The following is a 27635-nucleotide window of genomic DNA, read 5'->3' as shown; positions in this document are numbered from 1 at the left end:
GGTGAAGACACTCGATCCTTTGATAAAAGAAACATAGGATAAATTAACCACATGGATACTATTTTATAAGGAAAAAGTAATACCTTTGCAAAAGCACGAAAAAATAATTCGTGACCTTGCGAGAAATGGGAATAATATATAAACAAATTTAAAGGAGAATATAAAAACAGAGTAGTTGAGCTGCAAAGGAAGGTGACTAGGATGGAGTATGAGAAGATACAACTTAGACAATTAATGGATGGTGTACTTAGTTTCAGGGCTCCTTCAACTAATTACAATAAGTACTTGACATAAAGATATCTGATGTTTAAAAAGAATGCAATTATCACCAATAAACCTTTCTAGATTGATACCATAAATGAATTCATAGAAGCATACATGGCCTGTACGAATCTAGAAAAAGACTTGCTCTGTGAATTGTACCAACACAATTTTTTGTTGGAATCCCAACCCTTCTGTAGGGGATGTCCAGTTGAGATCCTTTGTATGTTATTTGAGAAATCAGGCTAGTTAGGGGGAATCTCTTAAAATTAATAAACAAAATTTCAAGAGAAATCTTTGGTTTAGAGGAGAATTTGAAATACCTCGACAGGTGATAAAAGAACAACAAGAGTGGACCAATTTGCTAGAAAAAGCACAGATTATCGCCAAGAGAAGGCATAATGAAATTGCATATTCCACATACCATATTCAAATATTGCATACTGTCACAGAAGAAGGATGTAAAGAAAGCGGGATGCCTTAGGAAAACAAACCCGAATTAGAGATCCATTTCACCACAGTGACTTAAAGACATCCTTAACAAGGGTTGCTAAATATATTTATTGCATGCAACTATGTGGGAATAACTGGACTAGTCTTAATTTTCATTATCCAATGATATGGCTTCCAACAAGGGAATATCAAAAGTACTATAGCCTAAAAAAACAAGAGTATGGATGCTGGAAGGAAATTTGGGAAAGAGAAGGGTATCTTCCTCCTTATGAAGTAGGGCATATTGATTATAGTATCAACAATCTTCATGAATATATTCCTTGAAGCTCAGATTCAGAGTGACCGATGTGTTCTTGTTGACATTCACTCCCTCACTGTTGCTGACATTCTCCTCGTCACCGTTGCTGACAGTCACTAGCTCACTGTTGCTGACATTCTCGCCGTCACCGTTGCTGACAGTCACTAGCTCACTGTTGCTGACACTCATTGCCATTGCTGTGATGAATCATAGTCAACAAACAAAAAATGTGTTATTGTAATATATATTATTCTCCAATAATATATCATCATTAGCAATTAGCAATTATCAAATACTGGTAAAATTGCGTTATACATTTTTTTTTTACATTTCCATTGCATTTCCGTTGCAAATTTTGTTACATTTCCGTTTCTTTTCTTCCAAATTAGATATCAAATTCATGATTAGAAACCAATATGTTAAAGCATAAAGCAAGTATGAAATAATCTCGTGAAATCTATCTTCAATAACATACTAAACAATCAATGTATTGCAAGACTGAATGTAAATGCAAGGAGTTATTTATCGACCTTAATTGACAATTGGGAAAAATTTCCCAAATCAGAAAACACAGGCTCACCACCTATCAAACATACATGAACATATTCAACACAAAAATAATACATTAAATACATGTAATACACTAATAAATATTAAAATCAAATTGAAAACAAATATATCACAACAAACCTGGAAAACCATGCATTGTTAGAGTGAGGGCGACCTCGCTTGTTGAGTTGTTCAAACTCAAATGGTTCATCTTCATCTGCAACGATATTCAAATTAATTTCCAATCTTGCATTATGTGTTTTTGTTTTTCTTCTGTTTTTTGGGATTAGGAAATTCTTCTTCCTTTTCAAAGATGACTAAAAATCACCCAACCCACATGTGAATTCATAATCCATAATATGAAGATTGTTTGCGTTATCCAACATTTTTTTAACCAAGGAAACCAAATGTTCAGTCTTGGTCAAAGTAGTAGGAGGATTGTTTCAAAGCAGGTCTAAGTAGCCAAATAACTCCTCTTTGGCCAACTCAAGTCCTTCAACATTTACATCAACATTGTGACTATCCATGGAAACTATGTTTGCATCTTCACCAAGATCCGATGCTCCTATATTTATCTCAGGAGGGTCATTGTATGAATTAGTTGTGCTCTAATGATTTAGTAATTGGTTTGAAGCCATTGAATGAGAACACAACCAACCCACCTTTATGGCATGCTTGCAAATGTTGCCACAAATAGACCATGGGCAATCACAAGTTATGAAATTTGTGCGATGACAAGTGACAAGATATTGCTTATTAGCATTAGATTGACTCCTCACCCAAAAAGAATGAGACATTTTATCATGAGGGATGCAATCACTATTTAGAATTCTTTTTGCTTTTTCCATTGATGATTCAAACTGTTTCTCTTTCTTGTAATTATTCAAATATCCTTCCTTTTTTAGAATTTCCTTAAACCGATAATAGGGTTTAACATTTTTTAGAAGAATATATATCAACCAATCCATCCTACGAACACATTTCTTTCTTCTATCAGATATAAATTTTGTCTTTAGGTCACATTGATATGACTCTACAACATTGTTTGTCTCCTGATTTGCAAGGGGAAAATACCGACAACATTTTACCCACATCCACAATTGCAGAAAAGTTGGGTTAATGAAGATATTTCATCCGTATGAAAACCAAACAAAGAAATGTAAGAAAGAGAATGTGAACTTACAAATCTTGTCACCGACAACCCAATTCTTGTGGAAATAGTGTAAAAACTTATCATCATTAGCAAATTTGTTGAAGAATGCATTAATTGCAATGCTCACTTCATCACTGGAACAATCTCTCATAATCAAACCCAAATCACTAAACATCTCTTTTGTTATTTTTTTGTAGTACAAGCCAATCGATTGATATTTTTTAGCCATGTTCGACATAAGTGCCCAACGCACAAGATAACAGTGCACCTTGTGATTCTCTTGCCACATTCAATTAATTTCGAGCATGCTCTTTTTAGAATAAATACAACTTGTATTGTAAAATAAGAAGATTGAAGTTACCTTAAAGAACTGATTTCAGGCAATGCATCATCAACCATGAAGGCATTGAATTTCCAAGTATGATCAACTTGGTGACGCTTATGCATGAGGTGCTCCAACCATAGTGAAATGTCTTGTGATGTATTATGTGATGCCATCACCCATGCAACTAAAACCCCACTTTGTTGCTCATCAAACACCATGAGTGTGTACAACTAATACTATCACATTAAAAAAACATATGAAGTCAACTTTAGCTCATTAATTATTATCAATCACTAAAAATCAAATTATGTACTAGATCAATCATTCTTAATACACTCACTCCATGTTTATTTGTGCTGAATGTTGAATCCATGGCTATTAAGCTATTATTTGATAGCTTGACCATGGTATCCAACATCCACTTCGTTTAAATTCCAATTATAAAAGAGATCTCTATACCATTCGGCTTTTGATAAAAGAAAAAATCATCCTGGTGTACAAAAGTTTCACACTCATTTCATCCTTCTTATGCAAATGATAATTTCCTTTCATCAGATGATCATAGATGTTAACAAAATATTTCATACGCAAAAAGAAATCCCTATCTTGAGTTGTGGCATCCATATCAACATATTTCTTAACATGCATGTTACAAACTGATTCAATCGACACTTCCAAGAAGAAACAACTCTCTACATAGGAAACCATGTCCCTTTATAACTTCGAGTGATGCAGGGACCTAACATCACACGAAGTGTCATGATGGCCATGACAAGGCCATCCTTGGCTATCTTTGTGTTCATACATGTTATATGTTATTATCGCTATGTCGGGGATTTGAACCATAACTTTTACATTGAAATGGCATTGACAACCCCTCTTTTTCACAAATAAGGATATCCTCTTCATTTAATTTTGTCCTCTTCTATCCTCAAGGCCATATGAACAAGCATAATTTCATAAAGCTATTTGAAAGGTCAATACATATGTAAAATGATCAATGATTGTTAATACCATGGGGGCTTCACTCACTGAACCTCTGACATACCACGTGCGTTCGTGGCATACTAAACAATACCATTAATTTGTTTACATATTGGAAAATACCTCTAAAAATCACATTATTTAAGCCCCCTACCAATATAAATCCAATACACCTTCCCAATTTAAAAAACCCCTATTTTCACTAAATATTGTATGTATCCATTTTTTTGTTCACATTTTTTATACCCTTTTATTTTATATCCTTTGTATAGTGACACGATGCCTCTCTTATGACCCCACATGCATTCTACAATGCACCTTTCTTCTTTTGATATACATTGTAAATGCATATTAGTTTCGCCTTTCTTCTTTTGATATACATTGTAAATGCATTTTAGTTCTCCCACAATGAAATTACTTAACCCACACTCAAGCACATCTAACTATGATTTGTGGCATTTAATGGTCTAAGACACACAAAGATCAACCGTATTTTAGGAAGATTGATTATGTGCATGTATATAAAATAACATATAAATTAATCTATATGATGATGAAAAACCATTTGATGAATCTTCATGAATAGGTTTGTACCAAATAAGGTGTTCAAGCACAAGTCTAGACCCTCTAGACGCAAGAAAACTATCTACAACCAAGGTTGGGGCCCCAAATCTCAAATCAAGGGTGCAATCCCAACCTAGACATGCTTAGAAGAAGAGGATGGAAAAGTCCCAACACATGCGCTCTTAAGGGAATAACACGAAAGCATGAAATCACCTTTTGATTCACTGTCATCTGACCAATGAGATTTGGGCTATCACTCATAGACTATGTAAAATGCAACAATGGATTGGAGATAACACATAGGCATTAAATGAATGGACTACAACTAGAACATAAGACAATATTTTGGTTGTAGAGGTGATCCGCTCCAATTGTCTAGCTCAAAACAATGATGTATTCCAAATTAAACCTCCAAACTCTTACAATATTTTCTACATGTTGAAGGCAAGCATTACCTTATCATGCACCTCACTAAAGACAAGGCTTCCTTCCACTCTCATACCTTTGAAATACAATTCTAAAATTTCTAGAGGATATTTTGATTATCTAATTTTAAGGTCACAACCAAGCTAGACACGACATTGGTGTACGAGACCCCCTTACTTGTGTGACAAGGGACACACCTCCACACAGTGATTTGACCGCTAAGTCAATGAAGGCATACATACTCTACCCCCTCTGGTTTTGAACTTGTGACCTCTTAGGAGGAAACACATGCTCTTAACCATTAGGCCCACTCAAGCTAGGTATAATGGATTTCTCCTTAAGGTATATTTCAAATAATGAGTGATTAAATTGGAACTAACATCATATAGGAAATAGAAACAACCCTAGAAACAATATTAAGAACTAATATCACTTCCTTGAAATAGGAATGACCCTCGAATTTCTATAATCAGACAATCACTTGAAAATTTAAGCTAAACAATATTAAAGTAGTGTCTTGAACACCAAGAACCAAGATTCTTATCACCCTATAACGAAGCAACCTATGCAAGATCAAATTTACAAAAAAGACCCGCTAGAGAACATCCATGTAGACAATTATGCTAGAGAAAACATTTATAATTCCAAAATCAGTTGAAAAACATAGTATATGACTTTCAAATTCAAAAACCAGTTCAGAAGCATGGGATCAGACTTCCAAGATTTATATAACAATTACATGAATAGAGGTGCTCACAAGATGTGCTTAAATGTTCAAGAAGGAAATGATAGGAGAAAAGCTTTGCCAAAAATTGAAAATTATCCTTTCACTATTCTTTCCCAAGGGATTAAGCCAATTGTTTATATAAACACTTTAGTTAATATTATTGTATAGCACTTCAATTAATATTGTCTTCTCAGTGTCAAGATTAGAATAGAGAACAACCATTTTTTCTATATACAACCATGATTACAAATATCCCAAAGCTTCTATGGAAAACTTGCAGACCAAAGGTTATAAAAGGCCAACGAGGTTTGAGGAATTCTAAAAGAACAAGTGCAGGAATCTGCTTATTACCTTGGAAGCTCAAGTTAGGCAGGACCAGTAGGACTCACATCACCTTCCATGACATATATTATAGAATCTTCAAAGCTAAAGCAGTTGTCCCTGGTATTGCTACATGAAATTGTTAAACTACTGACATGTCCAAAGATAATTTCACAACAGCTATTGATTCTGAAAACACAAATTATTTATCAAAATAATGATCATTTTACCAATATGTCACAATAAGTTGCAATAAATAGCTATGGCAGAATCAGTTGAAGAGAAGGCACACAATTTTCTTTCGAACCTCTGAAATTACTTTGAGACAACATAAATATGTAGCATTTGATCAAACTTTGTTGTATCTAATACAAACAGAAGTTTGAAACAAAATTCCACGCTAAAAAGGTTTTGATCAACTCTAGTCTAACTTAGTTGCCTATAAAACGCAAGATTTAGTCCAACTTAGTTGCCTCTAATTCAAGCAGAAGTTGAAAACATAATTCTGAGCTAATAGATTTTGACAATTCTAATTTAATTTCGTTGTAGCTGTAAAATAGACCTCTATAGCCTTCCCATTCATTGTTTTAGTATTTGGAAACCTACACAAGGCACCCTACAACCCACGGTTTTTCTACAGCAAGAGCTCCAAACTTTTTTCAAGGGTTAACACCCTTTTCTCCACCTGCGCTAGTCTCTGTGCACCTGCAACTTGAAGAGAAGGCCCTACAATAGGCCTCTCGGCCTTCAAACAGTCCTCCATGCAATGTTGCACCTGTGGCCCTGAAACCTTACCTCAGACCTGTTATCACATATAGATTTTTGTTAAAAATTATTTATATGGGAAAAAAAAATTGGTGTTTAAGGTTGCAGTTGCTCTCAAGATTTTATACAGGATTATTATTATGATGGTTTGCAAATCTCCAATTATCTCCCAAGTCTACTAGTTCTCAGCCACACTCCAAATCACAACATAGATCATCAAAGAAACCACCACTTCTTTCTACCTCTCATGGTTTAGTTTATCCTGTTAACTGCAACCCAATCAAACTCTTGTGTTGGGTGGGCTCTGTTGTTTCCACAATTTTGGGCTTCTGAACCAGATTCGAGGTGTTGCGAAGAAATTATATGGTGAAAGGAAGATTTCATCCATATTCAGAGGAAATAGGAGGCTAAATCCAGGCATTACACATTATTGAGAAATATTCCACTTCTTCAAATTGGGCTAATTCCGTTTCAGGGAACTATTCATGCACTTTAGATCCTATATTGGTGCCATCACATGATCATTGTACTCTAGGTTTACAAGGAATGATTAAACATGACATTGGATGGTGGGCTGGTTTGGCAGAGGGTGCAAATGATCCATATGGCAGAACCATCCATATTGATTCTCAACATGAGAGATTTGTTGCCAAGGGTTACAATGCAAGGCATTTGGCTGCAGGAGCTCCAGGCATTCCTTTGTTTGAAATTTTCGTAACAAAAGACAGTGATCAGAAATACAAGGAGCAGGTGGTCTACTTCACGTCTACTTGCAGTGGAATGGACAATCTATAGATGCTTCCTTTTCAGTATCACCTAAAGCTACTGAAGACTCAGATATTGACACAGAAAAATTATGATGTAGATGTGGGAGATGAGGGATTGAGACGGGTTCTTAAATATCTTAAAGCTGGGATGCCTAGCCTAAAATTCAAGGTGTTGAAAGTTGTGACTCTAGAACAGGAAAACACAAATATAATCTCAGGGGTTTTTGAGCAGTTAATCCAAGATGTCAATAAAGAGAAGGATGATGAAACTTTGAATGAGATGACTTGGTAAAGAGAAGGGTTTTCAAATTAGTGAGAGTGGTTTGGGAAACCATTTATTTTTCAATTATATAGAATTGAGATAGATTCTAAGAGATTTTAGTTCGAATGGTTTGGTTAACAATTTTTTGTAACTGTCCATTACTGATATTTATTTTAACTATATGTTAATGATATTTATGGAATAATTGTTCCTAATGTAATAGTTGCAGCTGATAACGATTCTCCATCAATCTACATCACTATTAAAAAAGGGAAAAAGACTAGCTGTTTTACCTCCCGAGTAGCCAAGAAAGACTGATACAAAACACCTGTATTTCCAATGCATTCGAAGCTATAATCCACACCTCCTTGTGTCTTCTCTGCTATTACCTGACATAAATATAAATTTCTCCTTATCGTGAACCAGAGATAAATCTGTGAACATTTTATTAAGAAAAAAAGCATTTAACTTACCTCTTGAATGGGCTTTTCATGGTCTTTTGGATTAATGCATTCAGTCACGCCCAAGGATTTTGCTGCATTGGAAATGAAGTTAATTGGTGAGTTTCTACTTAATTCCCTGGTCTCAGTTACGATGATATTTAGTTTAGTTGGTTCTACATAATTAGGACTCAGAAAATGTATGGTTGTTTGATCTTCACAGGAGAATCCATTTTACCTTTGATGAACTTGCTTGAATTTGTGTCAATACCAATTATCTTGGAGGCACCTCTCATTCTTGCACCTGCTACGACCTACAGAGTGCCCATGAAAACATAATGAGTACACTTTATAGAATATCATGAAATCTGAAATCGTTTGTAGAGAATATCACATAAAACTGAACTAGTGTCAGGAAAATATTACTGACAGCAAGCCCAACGGTACCGAGGCCAAAAATGGCCACAATTGATCCACTTTGGATGTTAGCTGTGTTGAAAACAACTCCAACACCTGAACAATCAAAAGAGATTTTGATCATTCTAATTGTAAGTTGAATATTGTAGCTCCAATATTGAGGCTTAGATGCATAAAAAAATTCACAGTAAATATACCAGTGGCTATTCCACAACCAAACAAGCATGCTTTGTCCAGTGGAGCCTCTGGATTGATTTTGGCAATGCAAGTATAGTCAACAACTGTGTATTCACTAAATGTAGAAGTGGACATGAAATGGTAAATGGGAAATCCCTTGATTGAGAAACGCGTCTTTCCATCGTTTCTCATCACTTTTCTTGTGAGATCGATTTTGAATTTATCACACAGATTAGTCTTCTTAGATTTACAGCACACACAATCTCCACACTCTCCTGTGAACAAGGGAATTACATGGTCTCCAACCTTAATATCTGTCACGCCTTCTCCCACACTCTCTACTATCCTGCAATCATAAATTGTATGCTCTTATTTCGTAATTTGTTCGAAAAACATATAATTAGACTCATATTAGCTGTAACTAACAAATGTTTACCCAACACCCTCGTGTCCAAGTATGTGAGGAAAATTTTGCATGTTTTCATCTTGTAGACATACATAAGCTGTTTGAAGTAAAATAGTTATGGCCAACAATGAGTACCAATAACAAGCATAACAAGCTCATCCAAAGTGAAGAGATGGATGAAGAGTGAATGCACAGGAGCTGTTAGATCGGAGTGATCAACGAATGAGATTTGTTGAGAATGAACGACGGAGATCCAAAGGGATGAACAACGAAGATCGAATGCGGAGGAATGAAGTACGACTGTTGATAATCGGGGTCGAAGTCCTGTATTTAATCCTGACTGTCGATCTCAGATTCAACGCTGAGATCAAAGTCAACTGCGAGGTTTGAAGGGAAATTAAAACATGTGTATGTTGAATACCCGCAGACCGCAAGATCGAGAGATCTCATCATCCAACGGATATCGGGTGTTAAAAAAATTTGATTTTAATTAAGAAATCATACCCAAACTTTAATAGATTGGGAGTTTATAATTCCCACCGGGTCCGTAACGCCAGTTAAGTGTCGGGCAAGTTGTCCACCCGATATTGTTGTGGACCATCGGATCCACTGAGTGCAGATCAACGGTGGAGGACCTTCAAGCAGCGTTGGTGATCGGGAAAGATAATGACTGTCGGATCTAGAATCAGATCGATAGTGGAGATTGTGACCACGATAAGGTGGAACCTCGAGAAACTTTCCAAGGCTATGGAAAAGTGGAAAAGGTGAGTTTACATAAGTTTATGTGTATTTCTATTATACGGGTGTTATAATAGAAATAACGCGCCAATTGATGGTTTATTGGTAAGCGATATAACCAAGGTATAAAGAGGGGATTGGTTATATATGTGAAGCTTAAGGTTTAACCGAAGGTTAACTAAAGAGGAGTGTAGAGTCCCGATAGGAAGGAAAGGATGGGTTAAGTTAGACTGTGGTTAGTCTAATTAATCATTCCGCAGAGGAGTAATAATAGGGGCCTTAAACCATTCCTTAGAGAAGGATTGAATTGATAGAGTTAAAATTCCTGGGACAGACAGGATATGTGCTTTATCCATGCAAACTATGGATAAAGTAGGGGTAACCCTGCATCACATTGACAACCTGCCTCACTCAACAACACATATTTTTTTCTTCTAGTTATGTTCCCGGGAGAGATCATAGGTATATTCTGTATGAAAGTTTGTGAAAAGTGGCCACAAATTGGCCTTATTTTCCTTTTTGGAGGTGATATGTCATGTTATAAGCACTTTTATATGTATTTTCCTTTTCCAAATCATGAAATAGAAATGTATGCATTCTTTCTTTGGAAAAATAAAATCAATTAAAATTTGCATACCATTCACCCTATCAAATTCTTGTCAATCCAAAAGTTGCAAAAAATCAGATACCATTCGCCTTAAAATAGCCCTTGGATCATACACACCCATTGCAAGGCCCATCAAACACATGTATATCAATGTAGGCAAAAATATGAAAGCAAAGTGCCATCACCAAAACAATCTACCAGAAGCACTTATCTCAATAAAGTTGCAAATAATTTAAAAACAAACTACCATTACATGTCCAAAAGCCTTTACAGATAGTAATTAATGTTAATGTTGTTTAGTGAAAGCACTGAAAGGAAATGCCCAAAATATGATTGAGGACTAAATTGAAAATAATAACCAAATGCAATTTAACTGTTGTATACCCCATGCGGATGGCCAAAACATAAATACTTCCAAAAAGACTCTAATGGCACATTTGAACTACAAACTATGATTTATATGTCCAGTTTAAAAAATAGGAAAGCCAGCTACCACATAAACATTCAAAATAAAATGCACTTCATGTGCTAGACGTTGCTATGGTGTAAGTTTGTTGACTTGAGTGAGCAAAAACCATCATGACTGAAGCTCGTGCCATCAGATCCTTGATATCCTTTTAGCAAGTGAACCATTAACATAAAAATTCAAGGAAAATGTTAACATTAGTGAGAAGAACCACATACTTATCCAAAAAACATATTCATGAAAAAGGAACCACCTCTTCTTGTTTTTCATGATTAAATGGACCAACTTCAGAGGGACCAAATTAACATTTGAATGAAACACAACTACAAAAGGATGAATGACTAGTGAAAGAAACTTACACCAAAAAGCAGGTAGCAAAAAAAGGTTGAGTTATCCCGAACCACGTCCCGAACATTCACCATTTGAACTATTCACTAGACCTAAAACCAAAAAGTACAAAATTAACATCAGATTCATACGAACAAATCAACAAAAATACAACCAATAATTATTTATAAATGATCCAACATATGGAAATACATAAGGAAAGAGAAAGTAGAATGTTTTGAAAATCTACCTTGTTCAAATTTTTCACAAAATCTGAAAAAACTTTGTAATCACATTCTTCTAATTTGTATGTATCATTCCTAGCATTGTATGATAAGTTTGCGATTGCTATAACAGATTCAAGTTGTACAAATACATGATCTGTCAAATCATACTTATACATGCGTTTCCCCTTTATTCTACTATACCAACATAATTGAAGCTCGATGCCTTCTAATCTATCCAAAAGGTCAATGCCATTATGGTAATCAAACACCCTATTACCATCTTTCTTCCTTATTCTTTGAACCCTTCCAATATACCATGTTCCACAAGAAACACCTTGTTTTGTACTTGGATGAACACCTTTTCTTGTAGTACGTTCAGTGGGGGGAATTGAGTTGCTTTCAAACAACACCCCACAATCTGATCCAATTCCAAAACCAATTGAAACACCCTTTTGTGGAGCCTTCCCATCTCGCCTAAAGTAGACCTCATTTCTCACTTTTGTCAACCTATCTTTCAATAATGTCAGATTTCCATTCAACTGACTAACCAAACATGCTTTAAACATATCATTACCATAAAGATCCATGACTGGATTTATCGTTTTGCTTCCATTTTCATTAATGGAATCTAAAATTTCATCCAACTCGTGTCGCCACTCACTTTCCATTATTTGCAATTCACTTTCATTCTGTACCAATGATGATGAAGATTGGAATATAGAGTTGGAACAAATCGGTGGAGAAGCATCAACTACTTCATCCACAATTTGGAATGTTGGATAATTTTATTCTTCTATCCATGGTTTAACCCACCAAGAAGATTGAGTGTAATTTTCTAGTTGCATTCCAAGAGTTGATAAAATGTCTTGTGCATCCTTCAATCCAATCTTAAGGGCTTCTACAATTTTAGCGTCTGTGGATATTAAATCATATTGCGACAATACATCAATGTTTTGTATTGTTTCTTGGTGCAATCTATTCCAAATTATTTCTTGCTTCTTATGAGATTTATTAAAATGAAGCCCTTGGGGATTTGATTCTTCTTCAACAACTCTATTAAGGGTTCCAACAACATGAAGCAAGTTAGTGAAATCATAGGCCCTCTCCACTCCAACCATCCCACCAACTTTACTAAAGAAGTTCTCACATACATCTGACCCAGTCAAGTGCAAAACACATGGAAAGTTAGAGTAATGATATCGAAACAATCTCATCAACAAAACTACAAAATGACAAGCAATTTTCACATCTTGATATGCTTCTCTGCTGATGAAATTTATGTTGACATTAGTATGAGATTGTTTCTGTACCCAACATAACCATAATGTGAAGAAATGATGAACTCGTGAAGCATTTCACACCCTTTCCCAAAGGCTCAAACTATGAGACATAAAGATGTCAATGTAGTCAGCAACAATCATTAGATAAGTCTCTGTAGCTAGTGTCCTCTCTAACTTTCCACTTGGTGTACTTCTCAACTCTTTCAAACACCTCTAAACATGCCTTGAAGCAATGCGTTGTGCGGATCCCCAATTTTGTCGATCCATCCTCTCTATATCTTCACCCTTAAGCTTGTGATCATCCACTTTAAAAGTGTGATAAACCATTCTGACATGACCAAAAATTATGTAATCATTTCCTAAAACCAATTCTTGTCGACCGCTAAACAAAGGATTCACTAGATTTTTGCCGTTGTGGATGTAATCTTGGTCATGAAATCTTGTTACATTGCAACCATTGTACAACCCGGTTAGCCTCCACCCTTCCCAAGGAATTTGATATCGAAGACCTGATGTTGAAGAATAATCCTTCAACATAAGTTGTCTTCTTCTGCTATCCCCATCCGAGGAATGACCAACAATAGGTCCCAAATTATTTTCCACGTGTTTCTTCCACATAGATTCTACCTTTTCCCATTGTTGATAAAAAAATTTTGCATTGAACCTATTGCATGTTGGATGAACAACCACAACCAAACGAGGAAGCCTTTCATGTAAAGGGTTTGCAATAATAACACGTGCGTAATGGCCAATAACATTGTTCTTAAAAGAATCTGTTATAATCTCATAGCCTGCAGCTCCGTCACCAACTCTCACCAAGAAATGTGATTGGCATTGATGTTCTTCTTTCGTACCACAAAACCCCACCAGTGTATCACTTTTTGCTACCCACCTAACATATTTTTTCACAACTATTTCATCTTCAGCGAGAAACACAGGAATTGGGCCATCTATACCATGCTTGGCTTTATAAGAAGCATAAAATTTTATGACCGCCTAAAAAATATGCTCGTGCTCCCCTAGGATATATGCTAATGACTTTCTAACTTGCCTTAAAGTCGTAGATATTGAAGGACCATCTAGATTCAAGCTAATAAAGCTATGTAATCTAGGACCTCCCCATAACTTGATCATCTCATAAAGGGATTTTGTGGATGTACTATACCTTCTCCCTGCTTTTGCATGCATCAAGTAATGAAAAATATCCTTGACAAATTCCCAAACTGCATCTTTACCTTGTAATTTTCCTTGCTTATGTGCCTCACACACATCCTTGCAAAACCTAAAGACATCCTTCCTTTCTATTGATTCAAACAACTTTTCCTTTAGGGATCTCATTCTAATAGAGAGTGTAGCAACCTTTGTCCTCTGCCACCAAAGAGATCGCATTGTTGATCTATGGTTAGAATTTGTAACCCTTGCAACATTCTTCAATTCATTGTGAGTCAAATAGTCGAGTCTTGTACCTTTTCCTGTATCTCGTTCACTTTATGGTGCACATTGATTCATGATATAATCGCATCCTGAAGTCATCACATTCTGGAACCAACTTACAAAATTTGCATGTTAATGAATCAAATGGGATCCCCATTTCAAAAGCCCTCTGGCAATGAATATGCCTATATGTACCATCAATATGACATTCAATACCCTCATAACATAACATGAGCTTGGTATGCTTCTTTATGGCCCATAATTTTCCACCCCTTTGATCATCCATTAAGACCTTTGTTTCCAATCTCTCCCCATTTCTATCAATATAAGGATACCCATACCCCCAACATTTTAGTAACAAGGGAGATAATTGAGTTGTAATAAGATGGAAACAAACAAATAAATTTGAAATAAGATAAATAAAATAATATACAAATTCCTATTCAAGTTTAGTATAAGTTGTTAATTAACATACCTGAAGTAGAAGGATATGCACTTGTAGAACCCCTATGTCATACTGATGGTGATAATGGGACCAAGAACCTAGTCAAAATTTGTTGGGACTTATCATTGGTAGGATTTTTGGGTCTCCCAACTGTGCCACTCCTCAACCCAATCTCCTCATGTGGGCCCTCATTTGTAGTAGTAGCAGTGTGCTTCTTTGATTTCATGTGTTCATTTAGAGAACTGACAATATTACCACTTGTTGGCACTAAACAAAACCATTTATTGCATCGTGTACATTCCACTCTCACTTTTTTCATGTCCTTATAGTCTGCAAGTGTTGCTTCCACCACCTTGAACAAATTAGGCTCTTGTGTCTTGTTGAAATCATCTAGAAGTTTGATTGCTTGATCAATATGAAATTGATCTCCAACCATCACTATCTGTTGTACTTCGTTACATGAAGGAATTTCACTACCACTTGGCATTGATAGGCGTTGTTGATGGGCCCTTGTTTTCATATGATGGTTTTTGAAGTTGCGTGTTGTTCATGTTGCCAAGGATACATCACCTGTTCCATAATCAATGCCACAAATTTCACAATGGATCTTTATTTTAGATTCTCCCTTTTCTGAATATACTTTGAGAGTAATTTTCTCATTGACAAACTCTTCCATTAAACTTTTAACTTTTTTTTCCCAAGATGCCAATACACTAGGATCAACAAATATGGCTTGTTCCACTGACAAAGACATATTTTCAACTCTTGGTTGTTTATGCATAGGTCCCTCCACATTCACTTCAATGTTTTCAAAGATTGGTATTGTTTTCACTACATTTGAACACTGTTATTCCACATCATATGTGCCTAGTTTCCTCTTGATGCCTACAAGTGTTGTACAAACTTTCCATTTTTTCTCTTGCTTTGGATTTAAATCGGTTCCATCTTGGATAAAATCAAAAGGGTATCCAACGATTTCATCATCCACAATTTCATCACGAATTTCAGCAAATGTACAACCTTCTCGACACTTGACCATGCTAATGATAGAATTTTCTTCACTGGTAGCAATTTTATAAAACAACTCCATCTGTTTTTGCACATAAATAAATGAAAAAGTAAGTAAAATTCCATAAGCATATTGGTTATTATAAAAAAAAGAGCAAGGAAGCAAAGTATGAAATTTAAATTCAAAGCTCCAAAAAACATGAAGAAATATTACTATCCGGATGAAACACTTTGATTCAAAATGTACTATTGGTGGATTCCTCAAATGGAATTGAAACTAGAAATAAAACATATTACTAAAATAAATTTGAGAGCTGATTTATTGTTGCACCAGAACTCGGAAAAACATTGTACAACTATTTTTAATTCATAATCTTAACATGATTTGTAACCAGAATTTCAAATGCTTTTCTAAAAATTCCCTTTATTAAGTTAGATAGGCCAAACATCTGTGCATCTTGAAATTGTTTCAACCATGTAAATACTTATTAAAATTGACAACTAGGGCCAAATTCCACTTTGGACAGCTCCTATGGGGAAAATTATTGTAGCGTTATTGCCGATCCTATGGAAACCAAGTCTTAGCCAGCCATGATGTTTAGAGAACTATTTGGAGGAAGTTTAACCCCTATGGTGTACTGAACATTTTTGACATATTTCAAAATTTGTATCAAGAAAAAAGAATTTTTGAAAATTTGATGATATACTTTGGATTTCTAAAATATTTCAAAATCCAAATTTGAAAAAGAGAATTTTTGAAAATTTGATGGTGTAATTGAAAGTTCTCAAATATTTCAGAATCTGCACTTGCTAAGATAAATGCCTTCTCCAAAATTTAAAACTATATTTGGAGCGGCTGACATTTCTTTGAAACAAGAACAAGCCTGTGGTTGATGCCAAGTAACTAAAGGGAGTAGGAATTTGCTTTGCATCTTCTTGATAAAATTTCATGAAGGGAAGGGATAGAGGGGTGCTCTGCCATTTTCCTGAGTGGGTGGAGTATGCCCAACAATCCTGATTGTTGTCCACATCACTTGCGATCAACCATGGAATTTTGTTCCATTCCTCGTGGAGGGTGCCTAGTTTCCAGATATATTCTGCTGGTACACATGTCAACATCTCTTCAATCAAATAGTCTGGAAACTCAAAAACCTGTGAGAGAGCCTCCACCATTTTCAAAGTTCAAAAGTGAAGGTGTATGAGATAAATGTGCTTGAAATTTTATATTAAAGACATTCAATTGTTGCTCTGTTCTTGGACTCTACAAAATGTTTAATTTTTATAGAGTCCTTGAGATTATGCTGGATAAGAAAAGTGTGGGGCAGGCATAAATGGAAGGATAAGTCTTAACCAGATACAAAGATTCAAATATAATATAATATTATGTGACTTTTAGTTTTTTAGTTTTATTCTTTTAAGAGGCATTTGGGATTCACAAATACTATTCAGGTTCATTTATGACTTCATATTCCTTGCAGATGAATAATGTAAATTTTCCATAATGTTTAAATATTAGGTTTCAAACCTTTTTTCTTTTAAGGTGTGTGAGAGTGAAAAAACAGAGCTGAAACATGTAAGTAGATAGTATCCAATAGTTAAATATACTCTAGGAATAAGTATAAGTATATGACATATCAGAGTATTTAAAGCTGATCTCACAATAATATTTTAAACATAATTCAAGTCTAAATCTTGAACTAAATATAATAATTGTGCTATGAATTTCACCCTACAACTAGAAACAGGGCACGAGGAATTAGAGGTTAACTTTGACCTATTGAAGGAATCAGAGTGGCACAATGAAAGCGACGATTAAAGACCTATAATTGATCAGACTGCCTATAAATATAAAGTATCAGAGAAATATTTAAAGAGCCATGAGAGAGGATTTATTAAAATTCCAGCAAATTATTTCTAGCAGTCATTATAGGTACCAGAATTCTAGCAAGGATAGAGGCTTATCTTAGAAGTAAAGGCAAGGAGAGAGCTGTCAAGGGTTGAAAAGAGCCCTCATTTGACATCATATACTTAGGGTTTGAAGTCAATGAATAATGAATGGGTGCTAAACCAATCACCATACATACATTAAAAGTGCTCAGCGAGCTGGAATTGTTTACATTGATACAATTATCTAAAAATAAAATAGATCGCCCCAAAATTACATTGTTGAAACACTTTCATTAGATCTTTTTATCACATAAACCCTCATTGTTTGTCATAAAGTCCTAAAGATCAAGAAAATATTTCATGTAACTAAGAGGGAGACCACTATCACCTAACCCTCTCTCCTTTACACTTTAAGCTGCCTCTCCCCTGCTCAAGGGAGGCTTCCCTGGGATAAAATTGTTGAGATTTTAGGCAATGAGAGGAAAAGTGATATGAAGAGTAAATTCCAACCAAAGAGTTTTCAAAGAATTAAGAAAATAAAATAGGTGGAAGAATCAAAAGCTAATGTCTTTCTATTGGGCAGTGAAGTTTGCTACAATACCTTCCCTAGACAGTGCTAATGACAATGGCTCATGCAAAGAGATCCCATAGAGCTCCCAACATAGTCACCAACAAGAGATTGATTAGATGCAATAGCTTCCCTTGAGATAGAGGAGGATGAAGGTGAATCATAAAGAGAGCCCAGTATATTCCTCTGTGGAAAAATAGACCTAATTAGGGGCAAAATCCTAGACCCAGATGATGGTAGAGCAGGATGATGCAACTGTTGCTGAAAATGATGATTGTGACTAGAACTGAAGCTCGAACAAACTTCTACGGGAAAATCAAAAGAAACCCATTGTGATGTTCCTCCAGCCTAGGGTTCATAATGTTGGTGTTCAACAAAATGGCTACTACTCTCTCTCTCTCTGGGTGAGCATATTTCTCTTGGATGTTGAGTGTTGTTGTTTCAACTATTGGGACAATGTTATCTCCTTGGACCTATGCTGTGTAAATTATTTGGCAACTGTGATTTTATCTTGCTTATCTTTACATTCTCCCTTTGCTGGTTTCTGTGAGCAAAACCAAAGTTGGTGTGCCACTACCATCCCACAAAAACCAATAAAATTAGCATATATAAATCATACATACTAAACTATTTAGTAGCAAGGCAGAGAAACAAATGGAATACATAGAACCATACATGTCAAAGCAAAGATGTCCATTTTCACCCAGGTCCCATACTCTTTCAACTTTATATTTACGATTTAGAAGATCTCATTTCAAAGTGATATAGGTGGTTTCCTTCTCTATGGGATTTCCAACTGGGATGTAAGATCACCTCACTTCTCTAGGTGAAATTATGGTTGAAGTTTCCATCCACAATTTATTAAAGGAATATCTTATACATTGCTTAAGGTAGTTGTAGGTTACACTATAAATATTTCACCTTTGTAATGAAATTTTCATGGAAGTATGATAGATTATAGAATAGGAGTTTCATGTGATGAGTTTATACACATCTTAAGTTTCTGGGCATATTTTATTTCTGTTTATCATAGAATAATAGGTTTTCACACAAAAAACTTGTCCTCCTAGCTATAGCAAGGAGCTTCCACAGTTTGAGGGGAACTCTTTTTCTACTGCCCCACATGTCCTAGAATTTATGAAGCATATATGAGAATTGATGGAAAGACATGAAGATTCCATGATAAGGTTATTTATGCTTTCTTTAGGACAAGGGCATGGTGGCTAGCTGAAGCATTCTTGTAGCCCAAATAGCATACATTCTCTCAAATCTCTAGTTGAAATCTTCCTCAAGCATTGCCACCCAAGGTTCAAAAATTTGATGGTACATATCAAGAGTTGTTGACAACCCTACAAGAGGAAGGCCTCCTTGGTCTTTTTGAAGGAAATGATAACATTGTTGGGGATGAAAGTGGAGCATCTATGGAAGAGGGATTATGCTCAAAATTTGAATATGAAAACACTAGATATTTGTAACACGAACAACCTTGTGGAAGCAATGATAGGAAGGAGGGCCATTTTAGCATCTAAAGTGATTGCTTAACACATAAATGAGTACCAACATGAAAAATGTGATGGCATTAATACACCACCTTCAAATGATACATGTGTCACTCTTTCTAGTGAGGATTGGCATCAGGTTGGTGATGTTTTTTTTGGCTGCCCCATAGGAAACAGTGTTGCAGATACAAAAGAAGAAAGTAGTAGCAGTTTTGAGATGAATTTGGCATGGGATTTATGCTCACAAATAAAAACAAGAACACTCCCTTCTCTTATGGCTTATGTACATGATAATCATAATAATGAAAACATAAGCCTGGACACTCATAATGATCCTCTCATCAATATGGATCAATCATCAGACCATATATTTTGGGTTGGGTAGAGGCAAGTCCTATACACTACTTGCATGGACCATCGATGTCTGGTGATCACGAAGAAGAGGGGAAGTTTGATTCTGAGCCACTTCTGAGCCCTTCACAAGCATCCGTCATGAGGGTTTTGAGATTGTGTCATGTTATAAAAGTGTTGGAATAACCTCCCTAGACTTGTTACAAGAATTGAGGATAGAATATCCCTCCGAGGATGAGAGACTTTGCTCCAAATATGACAGCAATAAGGATTTTGCACCAAACATTGTCATTTCTGATAATGAGTACCAAAATTATGCAAGCTATGAAATCCTCAATGATGAATTTGTTGCTCTAGAGGAACACAAGTATTTCTGTTTTGCACACCAATTTCCCCAAGTCTTGAACAATGAAAAGCAGAAATCAACAGAGTCCTCTTATCTCTACAATCAAGACTGCAAACCTTCTTTATTAGAGCAAAGGCATAAGGACCATATTTGTGAAGAGTCAAAGGAATTATCTAGCAGCATAATAGAAGCCACACCTCTTCACATTGGAGCAAAAAACAAAAAGGTGCCCCCTAGGTATGAATCTTCCAAATCACTGAATTTATGAACATCTACACAGACTTTGGTATGTACATTATTGATCAGTGAAATTATTAATAATGGATTGTTCTAGTTTTGCAAGGAACTTAAGGCCCTCCTATTGGCAACTATATCAATCCTATAAAGGAGTAAAACCCTTTGTCTATAGTTCGAAATTTGTGTATGGTTTTGTGCATAAGCCCTAGAAGGATAATCTCCAAAAAATCCAGTCCTATGCATTAGTTGAAGGTCTATGTTGGGCATCAGTCCTATTTTGAGACCACTGTCAAAGGTTACCAAATTTTTGAAGTTCAAGCTACATGAAGAAAGTTTTGAGAATGTTTTGCAAAGTCAAAATCCAAATTGAAGAAGCTAAAATTCTGAAGTCTCAAGTTATCAATTTTTCTTAAAAGAAGTCGAAATTGTCAGCATGTTTGTGAAGGAGCCAAGAGAATTATTTAAGGATGTACCTGTATATTATAGAGATTCGCTGACTCCTCTGAATCAACTGCTAATACTGGCTGTTTCACTCCACAAGCCGACTCCTCTGAATCAACTGCTAATACCGCCTATTGCACTCCACAAGCCAACTCCTCTGCACCTCCTCTGAATCAACTGCTAATACTGCTTGTTTCACTCCACAAGTTGACTCCTCACCTCTTCTTCTATTTGTGTTGGGTGTTCGTAGAACCCGTCATTTTTTAAATCCTTGATCCTGAAGGTTACCGTAGCTGGATAGAATGTGGACAGAACACATTAATTTTAGGTGGGTGAAAATAAGGTAGGGTTACCGTAGCTGGACAGAACGTGGACAAAACACATTAATTTTAGGTGGGTGAAAATAAGGTAGGGTTACCGTAGCTGGATAGAACGTGGACAAAACACATTAATTTTAGGTGGGTGAAAATAAGGTAGGGTTACCGTAGCTGGATAGAACGTGGACATAACACATTAATTTATAGAGGTCTCACTCATGTGCTCACTGCAGTTGGAGAAGCCCGCTACTATGATGCAGTTGATGTGTTCGTTATAGAGAAGTAGGGTAGTTGGACACGGGTTTGAACAAGCAAGAGGTAGGGCGAGGATTTGAGGAGTGGTCCTGTTTGGTTCAAACTCTTTCCCTCTGCCCGAGTGCATGTAGCCCGATATTTTTCCTAGGGTTGCAGAGTGATTGCAGAGTGGTTCGACTCCACCTCGACTCCAAAATGAATCATTTCCAACTCTTTCCCTCCGCCCCTGCGTGTAGCCGAGTGTGAGCCAAGTGCCTGTAGCCCGATATTTTTCCTAGGGTTGCAGAGTGGTTCAACTCCACCTCTACTCCAAAATGAATCATTTCCAACTCTTTCCCTCCACCCCTGCGATGTAGCCTGATATTTTTCCCTTCGCCCGTGCCTGTAGCCCGATATTTTTCCCTCCACTTGGCCAAAAGATTGTATAAAAAATACCTTGGGATATATATATTGTTGTATGGTATATTAAAACCCTTTAGGCCCTCATTATAACCGCAATATATTATTTTGTGAATTTTCCATTTTTAATGCCCCAATATGAACGCGCGTGATATAATATTGGTTTGTCAGTGACGCCCCCATGGTTAATACCAACATCTAAACAATGAATCTCTAAAAAATTTACACTTCATATTGCAAGGAAGTAGTAGGCCTTGAGCTTGACCGTTTATTTTGTACTCGGGAGAAAGAACTTGTAGCATCTGGGTGCATTTCCTCTCCTCTAATAAAGTTCGTAATTCTATGTGTAGGGATTTTTGAATTCCTATCAATCTCCATGTTATTTCCATGTACTTTAGACCAATCTAAATCCTTTCTAGAAAATATGATATTTTCTTTAGGCTATTGCACCTGAAGGGCAATGATTGTTTCCCATTTGGCTTGCTTTACCATTTTGTGACGCAAGGAGTTGCTGCAATGTCGACCCAACAAGTTGCTACGACAATGACCGAAAGTTGCTGCAATGATGAACCAACGAGTTTCCGCAACACTCAACCAACGAGTTTTTGCAACGCTCAACTAGCGAGTTTCCACAATGCTCAACCAACGAATTGCTGCAATGCTCAACCAACAAGTTGTTGCAAAACTGAACCAATTAGTTGCCGCAATGCTCAACCAACGAGTTGCCGCAACTGTCAACCAACAAGTTGTTACAAAACTGAACCAACGAGTTTCTACAAGGCTGAACCAACGAGTTTCCACAATGCTCAACTTGCGAGTTTCCGCAACGCTCAACCAACAAGTTGCTGCAAAACTGAACCAACAAGTTTCCCTAACAATACAATAAACTAGCGAGTTGCCGCAACAGTGAAACAATTTGTTGTTGCAACAATGAGCCAATGTATTTTTGGCAACCAAGTTTGGTGCTCTCCTCTTTCTGCTAGGGAATTGGTCAAACAATACAACATTGTCTGCATAAATTAAAAAAGTAACCCAAAACGACATTTCCTTTCCAGAACAGTAAGATGCATTTTGCTTTCACATAAAATTGAGTGTGTAAATTAAAAAAAAACTCATAGTCAACATTTCCTTTCCAGAATTGTTAGATGCATTTTCGTCAAAAGTATTCCATAGTTCATGTATATTTTGACAAAAAATGTTGCTTGATGGATATGTAACTTAGAAAAAATTGTAGTACATGGATTCTAGAGAAAATTATGATATATAGCAAGGCCACTGATATAATTATTAGAAACAAATGCATTGGATGATTATATTTGTAGTAGAATTGATAACCAAAGATCAACCCTTGTATTTTTTTATGGTTCAATATTAAATTTCAGATAAATGACTCTAGCAGAAATATTATTAAACATAAGCTATAATGAAAATAATTGCACCAGAAATATTCTTAAAAAGGAAGACAAATAGGGAGATCTGTAATTTAATCAATGCTCAGCTTGGAGTTGACATGTATTTTTTAAAGTTTAATATTGCTATTTTTTTTTTGAAGTGTACAACTTGAGGAACACTTTTCCTGAAAGGATTTGATCCCTCTTCATGGATCCAATAATCCCTCTCAACAAATGATAGATCCAATAATAGATTCAACATTCATTTTGTTTGGAGGGTAAAACTTATGAAAATGATTGCACCTTTCATCCCTCTTTGATTTATTTAGGCTAGTTTTATTAAATGGTTTGGTTAACAGATGTGGTTAATTGAAACAACACCAAATGATCATTGACCACAAATTATTCATATGAGAAAACAAAGTTAAAATTCTATCCACAGGTTAAATGGGAAAACCAAGTTTATATAATGGTTGGTTATATTCCAAGTTTACAGAAGTGTTGTCTATATTGATTTTATTAAGAAATATGTTTATATGGAATCAAAAATTTACGTGCATAATTGTTGGATAAATTGATTTTATTGAACTCAATGATCAACTTGACATGATTTATTAAACTTAATGGTCCACCAATTCCTAAAAGCAAGAAATTACCATAGTTAGCTAATCCTAGTGATATTGTAGAAATAGAACTAACAAAGACCAATGTTTTAAAGAATAAAGAAAAGACTACAGTAGTGTAAAAATAGACATCTGAGAGGGAGCGAGGAGCTAAGATGAATTCAAGACTGAGCAGGAGGAAAAAGCAAATATGATTGCAAGAGTGAGATATGAAGTGAACTTACTGTTGCACTTCAATGTGGGCAACGTCGACCTTCGATGCTCTGGATGCATGAGCGTGCAAATGGAAATGACAAACCAAAATTTGGAAATTTTGGATTCTACGCGATGGTGCAGGGGATTTGAAAATGTAAATACTAAACGCCAAAGAACAACGCTGCTCCGGAGCTCTGGATCCCATTTGAAAGTGCAAGATATTGAATAGGCTTGAGAACGTGGAATTAAAAAAAATTCAAAAAAGAGGAGGCGGGAAGGCTGGCCAAGATGGTCCATCCATCCTCCATTAATTCGCCAGCTTGCGGTAGGTGTCCTACCATGTCCACAAGAGCTGGTGCTAGGGAAAAAAGCCTTGCACTGAGACAAAGACAAAGTGTTGATAGCGAGGAGGCAAACAAATAGGGATTTGTTGGAATCGCAAGTTTGAACTGTAAACTCTACAATCTTAGTTCTCCAGGGATTTTTAGGGCGCTGAATCCATATATGCAGTGAAAAATTCATTTTAAACAACAAAATATCATGGTTTGACCAAAAATTGTTTTGTTGGATTCCAACTAAAAACTCCAAATGTATACTAGTTGAACAATACCATATTTAAATATTTTAAAAAACTATTATGTTATATTTGATTGGTGAAAAGTGTAATATGATGTTGACATGACAATTTCTCATGTCATTCTTGTAAGCCGAGTTAAGATAAAAAAATTACAAATTCCCGAACATGCATTTCCATTCTACTTTGACTACTCTACCATTAACATCACATTTTTTAATTATTATACGTCTTAGAGTTTTTAGCTGGAATTCTACAAAACATTTTTTTTGTCAAATCATGATCTTTTGTTATTTAAAATACTATTTTTACTACATATATAAATTCAATGCCTTAAAAACCCCTCCAAACACTCACACTCTTATTAGAGAGAATTAATAATTCAAACTTGTGATTGTAACAAATCTATCCTAAATTTTGAATACAAAAAACTCTAAAATGTATAATAAATAAACTACAAAATTAACATTGGTTTAATGCCTTAAGCTGCTGTCTTGTAGAATAATGCTTTGAAGGATTAACATTGGTTTAATGGCCTAAGCTGCTGTCTTGTAGCGTCCCTGATATTGTTTAATGCTCTGAAGGATTATGTTATCTTTCATTAATTAATCTTAAAACTATGGGTTACTGACCACATTTACCTTTAACTACACTGGGTTTTGGATTTTGGAATGGATATTTCTTATATTGAAGCAATGTGCTTTATATATTTTAGAACATTGTGAAGTCATTGACCATGTAATGATACACTATAGTATTTTTTTTTCTTAATTACTTTTTAGTTTCATTTAAAGTTACTTTAAGTAATTTTCGTTGATAACAAGGTATTATACAAATTCAAAATATTAACGTTATTTTTGATAAACATATTTTACAATATTAAATAAAATATTATTATAAACTATCAAAAACCTTTAAAGTAAGATGATAATATTAAATAAAATATTATTATAAACTATCAAAAACCTTTAAAGTATAAAGATGATAATATAAACAATCTTATTTAGAGAAAATTCAAGGGAATATTAAGATCTCACGGTGGGCTTTACATATTTTGTGAACTATGTAAAATTATAAGAAGATTTCGGTGTAATAGGCCGAAATCTTCTTATAATTATTATGAATCACAGAAGCCTCAATTCAATCAACTATGTAAAATATTATTATAAACTATAAAATAATATTATTATAAACTATTAAAACTAATGAAAGAATGTTTAATTTATAGGGATGATAATATAACCGAGAGTGTAAATAAACAATATTGTTTAGAAAAACTCAAGGGAAGATCTCACGATGGACTTACTTTCAAAATTTACATTATTATTATTTATAAAATATAATATAGATTATAAATATTATTATTATTTTTAAAATATAATATAGATTATAAATATATTTATTATTTATTGTAAAATTTATAATAAATTTAATAAGAGTTTTTATTAATGCTTATATATATATATTTAATCTTATTTTAAATTTTAAATATATAAAATAATCATTTTTATTTTTAAATTATACATAAATAATATATTATTATGAGTTTCAAATATTAAAACAATATAAATAATTTTACTATTAATTTTATTTATTTATATATTTATTATATATTATATTTTAATATTTTACTTATAATTATTTATATTTAATATTTATTTTGTTTTATTATTATTTTAAAACATATATTTCACATCTTTTTTTTCCCCTAGGAAAAAGTCGTAATTTTATTCATATTGATAAAATTACATTTTGTAGATGCTTGAAGCATATGCATATGGCTGTTCCTGTGATGACAGGCAGCAAACAGAAATAAAACACAAAAGGACAAAAACTGTTCCTGTAAATACAGGAATACAACAGAAATGATAAAGTTGTGTCTACAGGCCTATATTTTCCTTCCTTTTTTCTTTTCTACTTTGCGCCAGACTCCCACGTTGGGAGTGGGGGCAATTAAGGCAAGCTGGTTTTCCCCTGTATACACTGATTGTTCTTTGTCCGAGTCAGATCCTTCGGGGCTGTGTGCTCTTTTGGCTCCGCTTATTTCCAGCTGTAGATCTTGCTGCCGTTCCAAGTTGTTTGGCTCCAATTTGGGTTCTTCGTTGTTTTCCTCCATCGCTTTGTCCTGTCTTCCTTGTAAATCTGTGGGTTCCGTGTTCAGTGCTTCCTCCTCCAGTGGTTCAGTGTGCTGCCAACCTTTTGGTTTCTTCTGTTGCTTCTTGTTTCCTTTAGGCTCCTTACTGGACAGAGGACATGCATATTGTAGGTGCCCTGTCTGCATGCAGCTGCGGCATCTGAATGCCGTGTTCTCGTAACATATATTTCACATCTTATATTTATATTTATGTTAAATTAATAGATCATTTAACATCTCTCAACTCAATCAACATTAATGTCTAAAAATATAATCAAATATGTTAACATGTATAATTTAGCCAACACTAACATATAAAAATATAATAAAATATGTTAACATGATAATGATATAGATATGAGATATGAGATTTTATAATAATCAAACATGTTAATATAATACATAGAATATAGATATGAGATTGTATAATATACACAAGTGGATAATCATCATTTATTTTGTGGAGGTGTATTTAAATATTTTATTCACTATGATATACATTATAATGATTTATGAAACATATCTATTATAAAAGTGTATTCAAATTTTCCAACATTAAAACATTTTAATGTATTTAAATAATATATGTGT

The 27635-nt window shown here is 34.8% G+C and overlaps 1 protein-coding gene across 1 annotated transcript; it reads right to left on the bottom strand.

Moving 5' to 3' along the window:
- Positions 1-1009: 1009 nt before the first annotated feature.
- Positions 1010-27191, bottom strand: LOC149247105 (alcohol dehydrogenase 1-like). Its single transcript, XM_089443445.1, has 8 exons — positions 26893-27191; positions 8910-9235; positions 8726-8808; positions 8534-8609; positions 8329-8390; positions 8149-8244; positions 1703-1778; positions 1010-1209 (listed from the first exon to the last, which is right to left on the bottom strand). The coding sequence occupies exons 1-8, from the start codon at positions 27189-27191 to the stop codon at positions 1010-1012; spliced, it is 1218 nt and encodes a 405-aa protein (XP_089299571.1).
- Between the last annotated feature and the right edge of the window lie 444 nt (positions 27192-27635).

The sequence above is a fragment of the Pinus tabuliformis genome, chromosome 7 (genome assembly GCF_031772625.1).
Source record: "Pinus tabuliformis cultivar Carrire ecotype Pingquan chromosome 7, CPIR1, whole genome shotgun sequence".
NCBI lineage: Eukaryota > Viridiplantae > Streptophyta > Pinopsida > Pinales > Pinaceae > Pinus > Pinus tabuliformis.
This window is presented reverse-complemented; position numbering and strand designations above follow the sequence as displayed.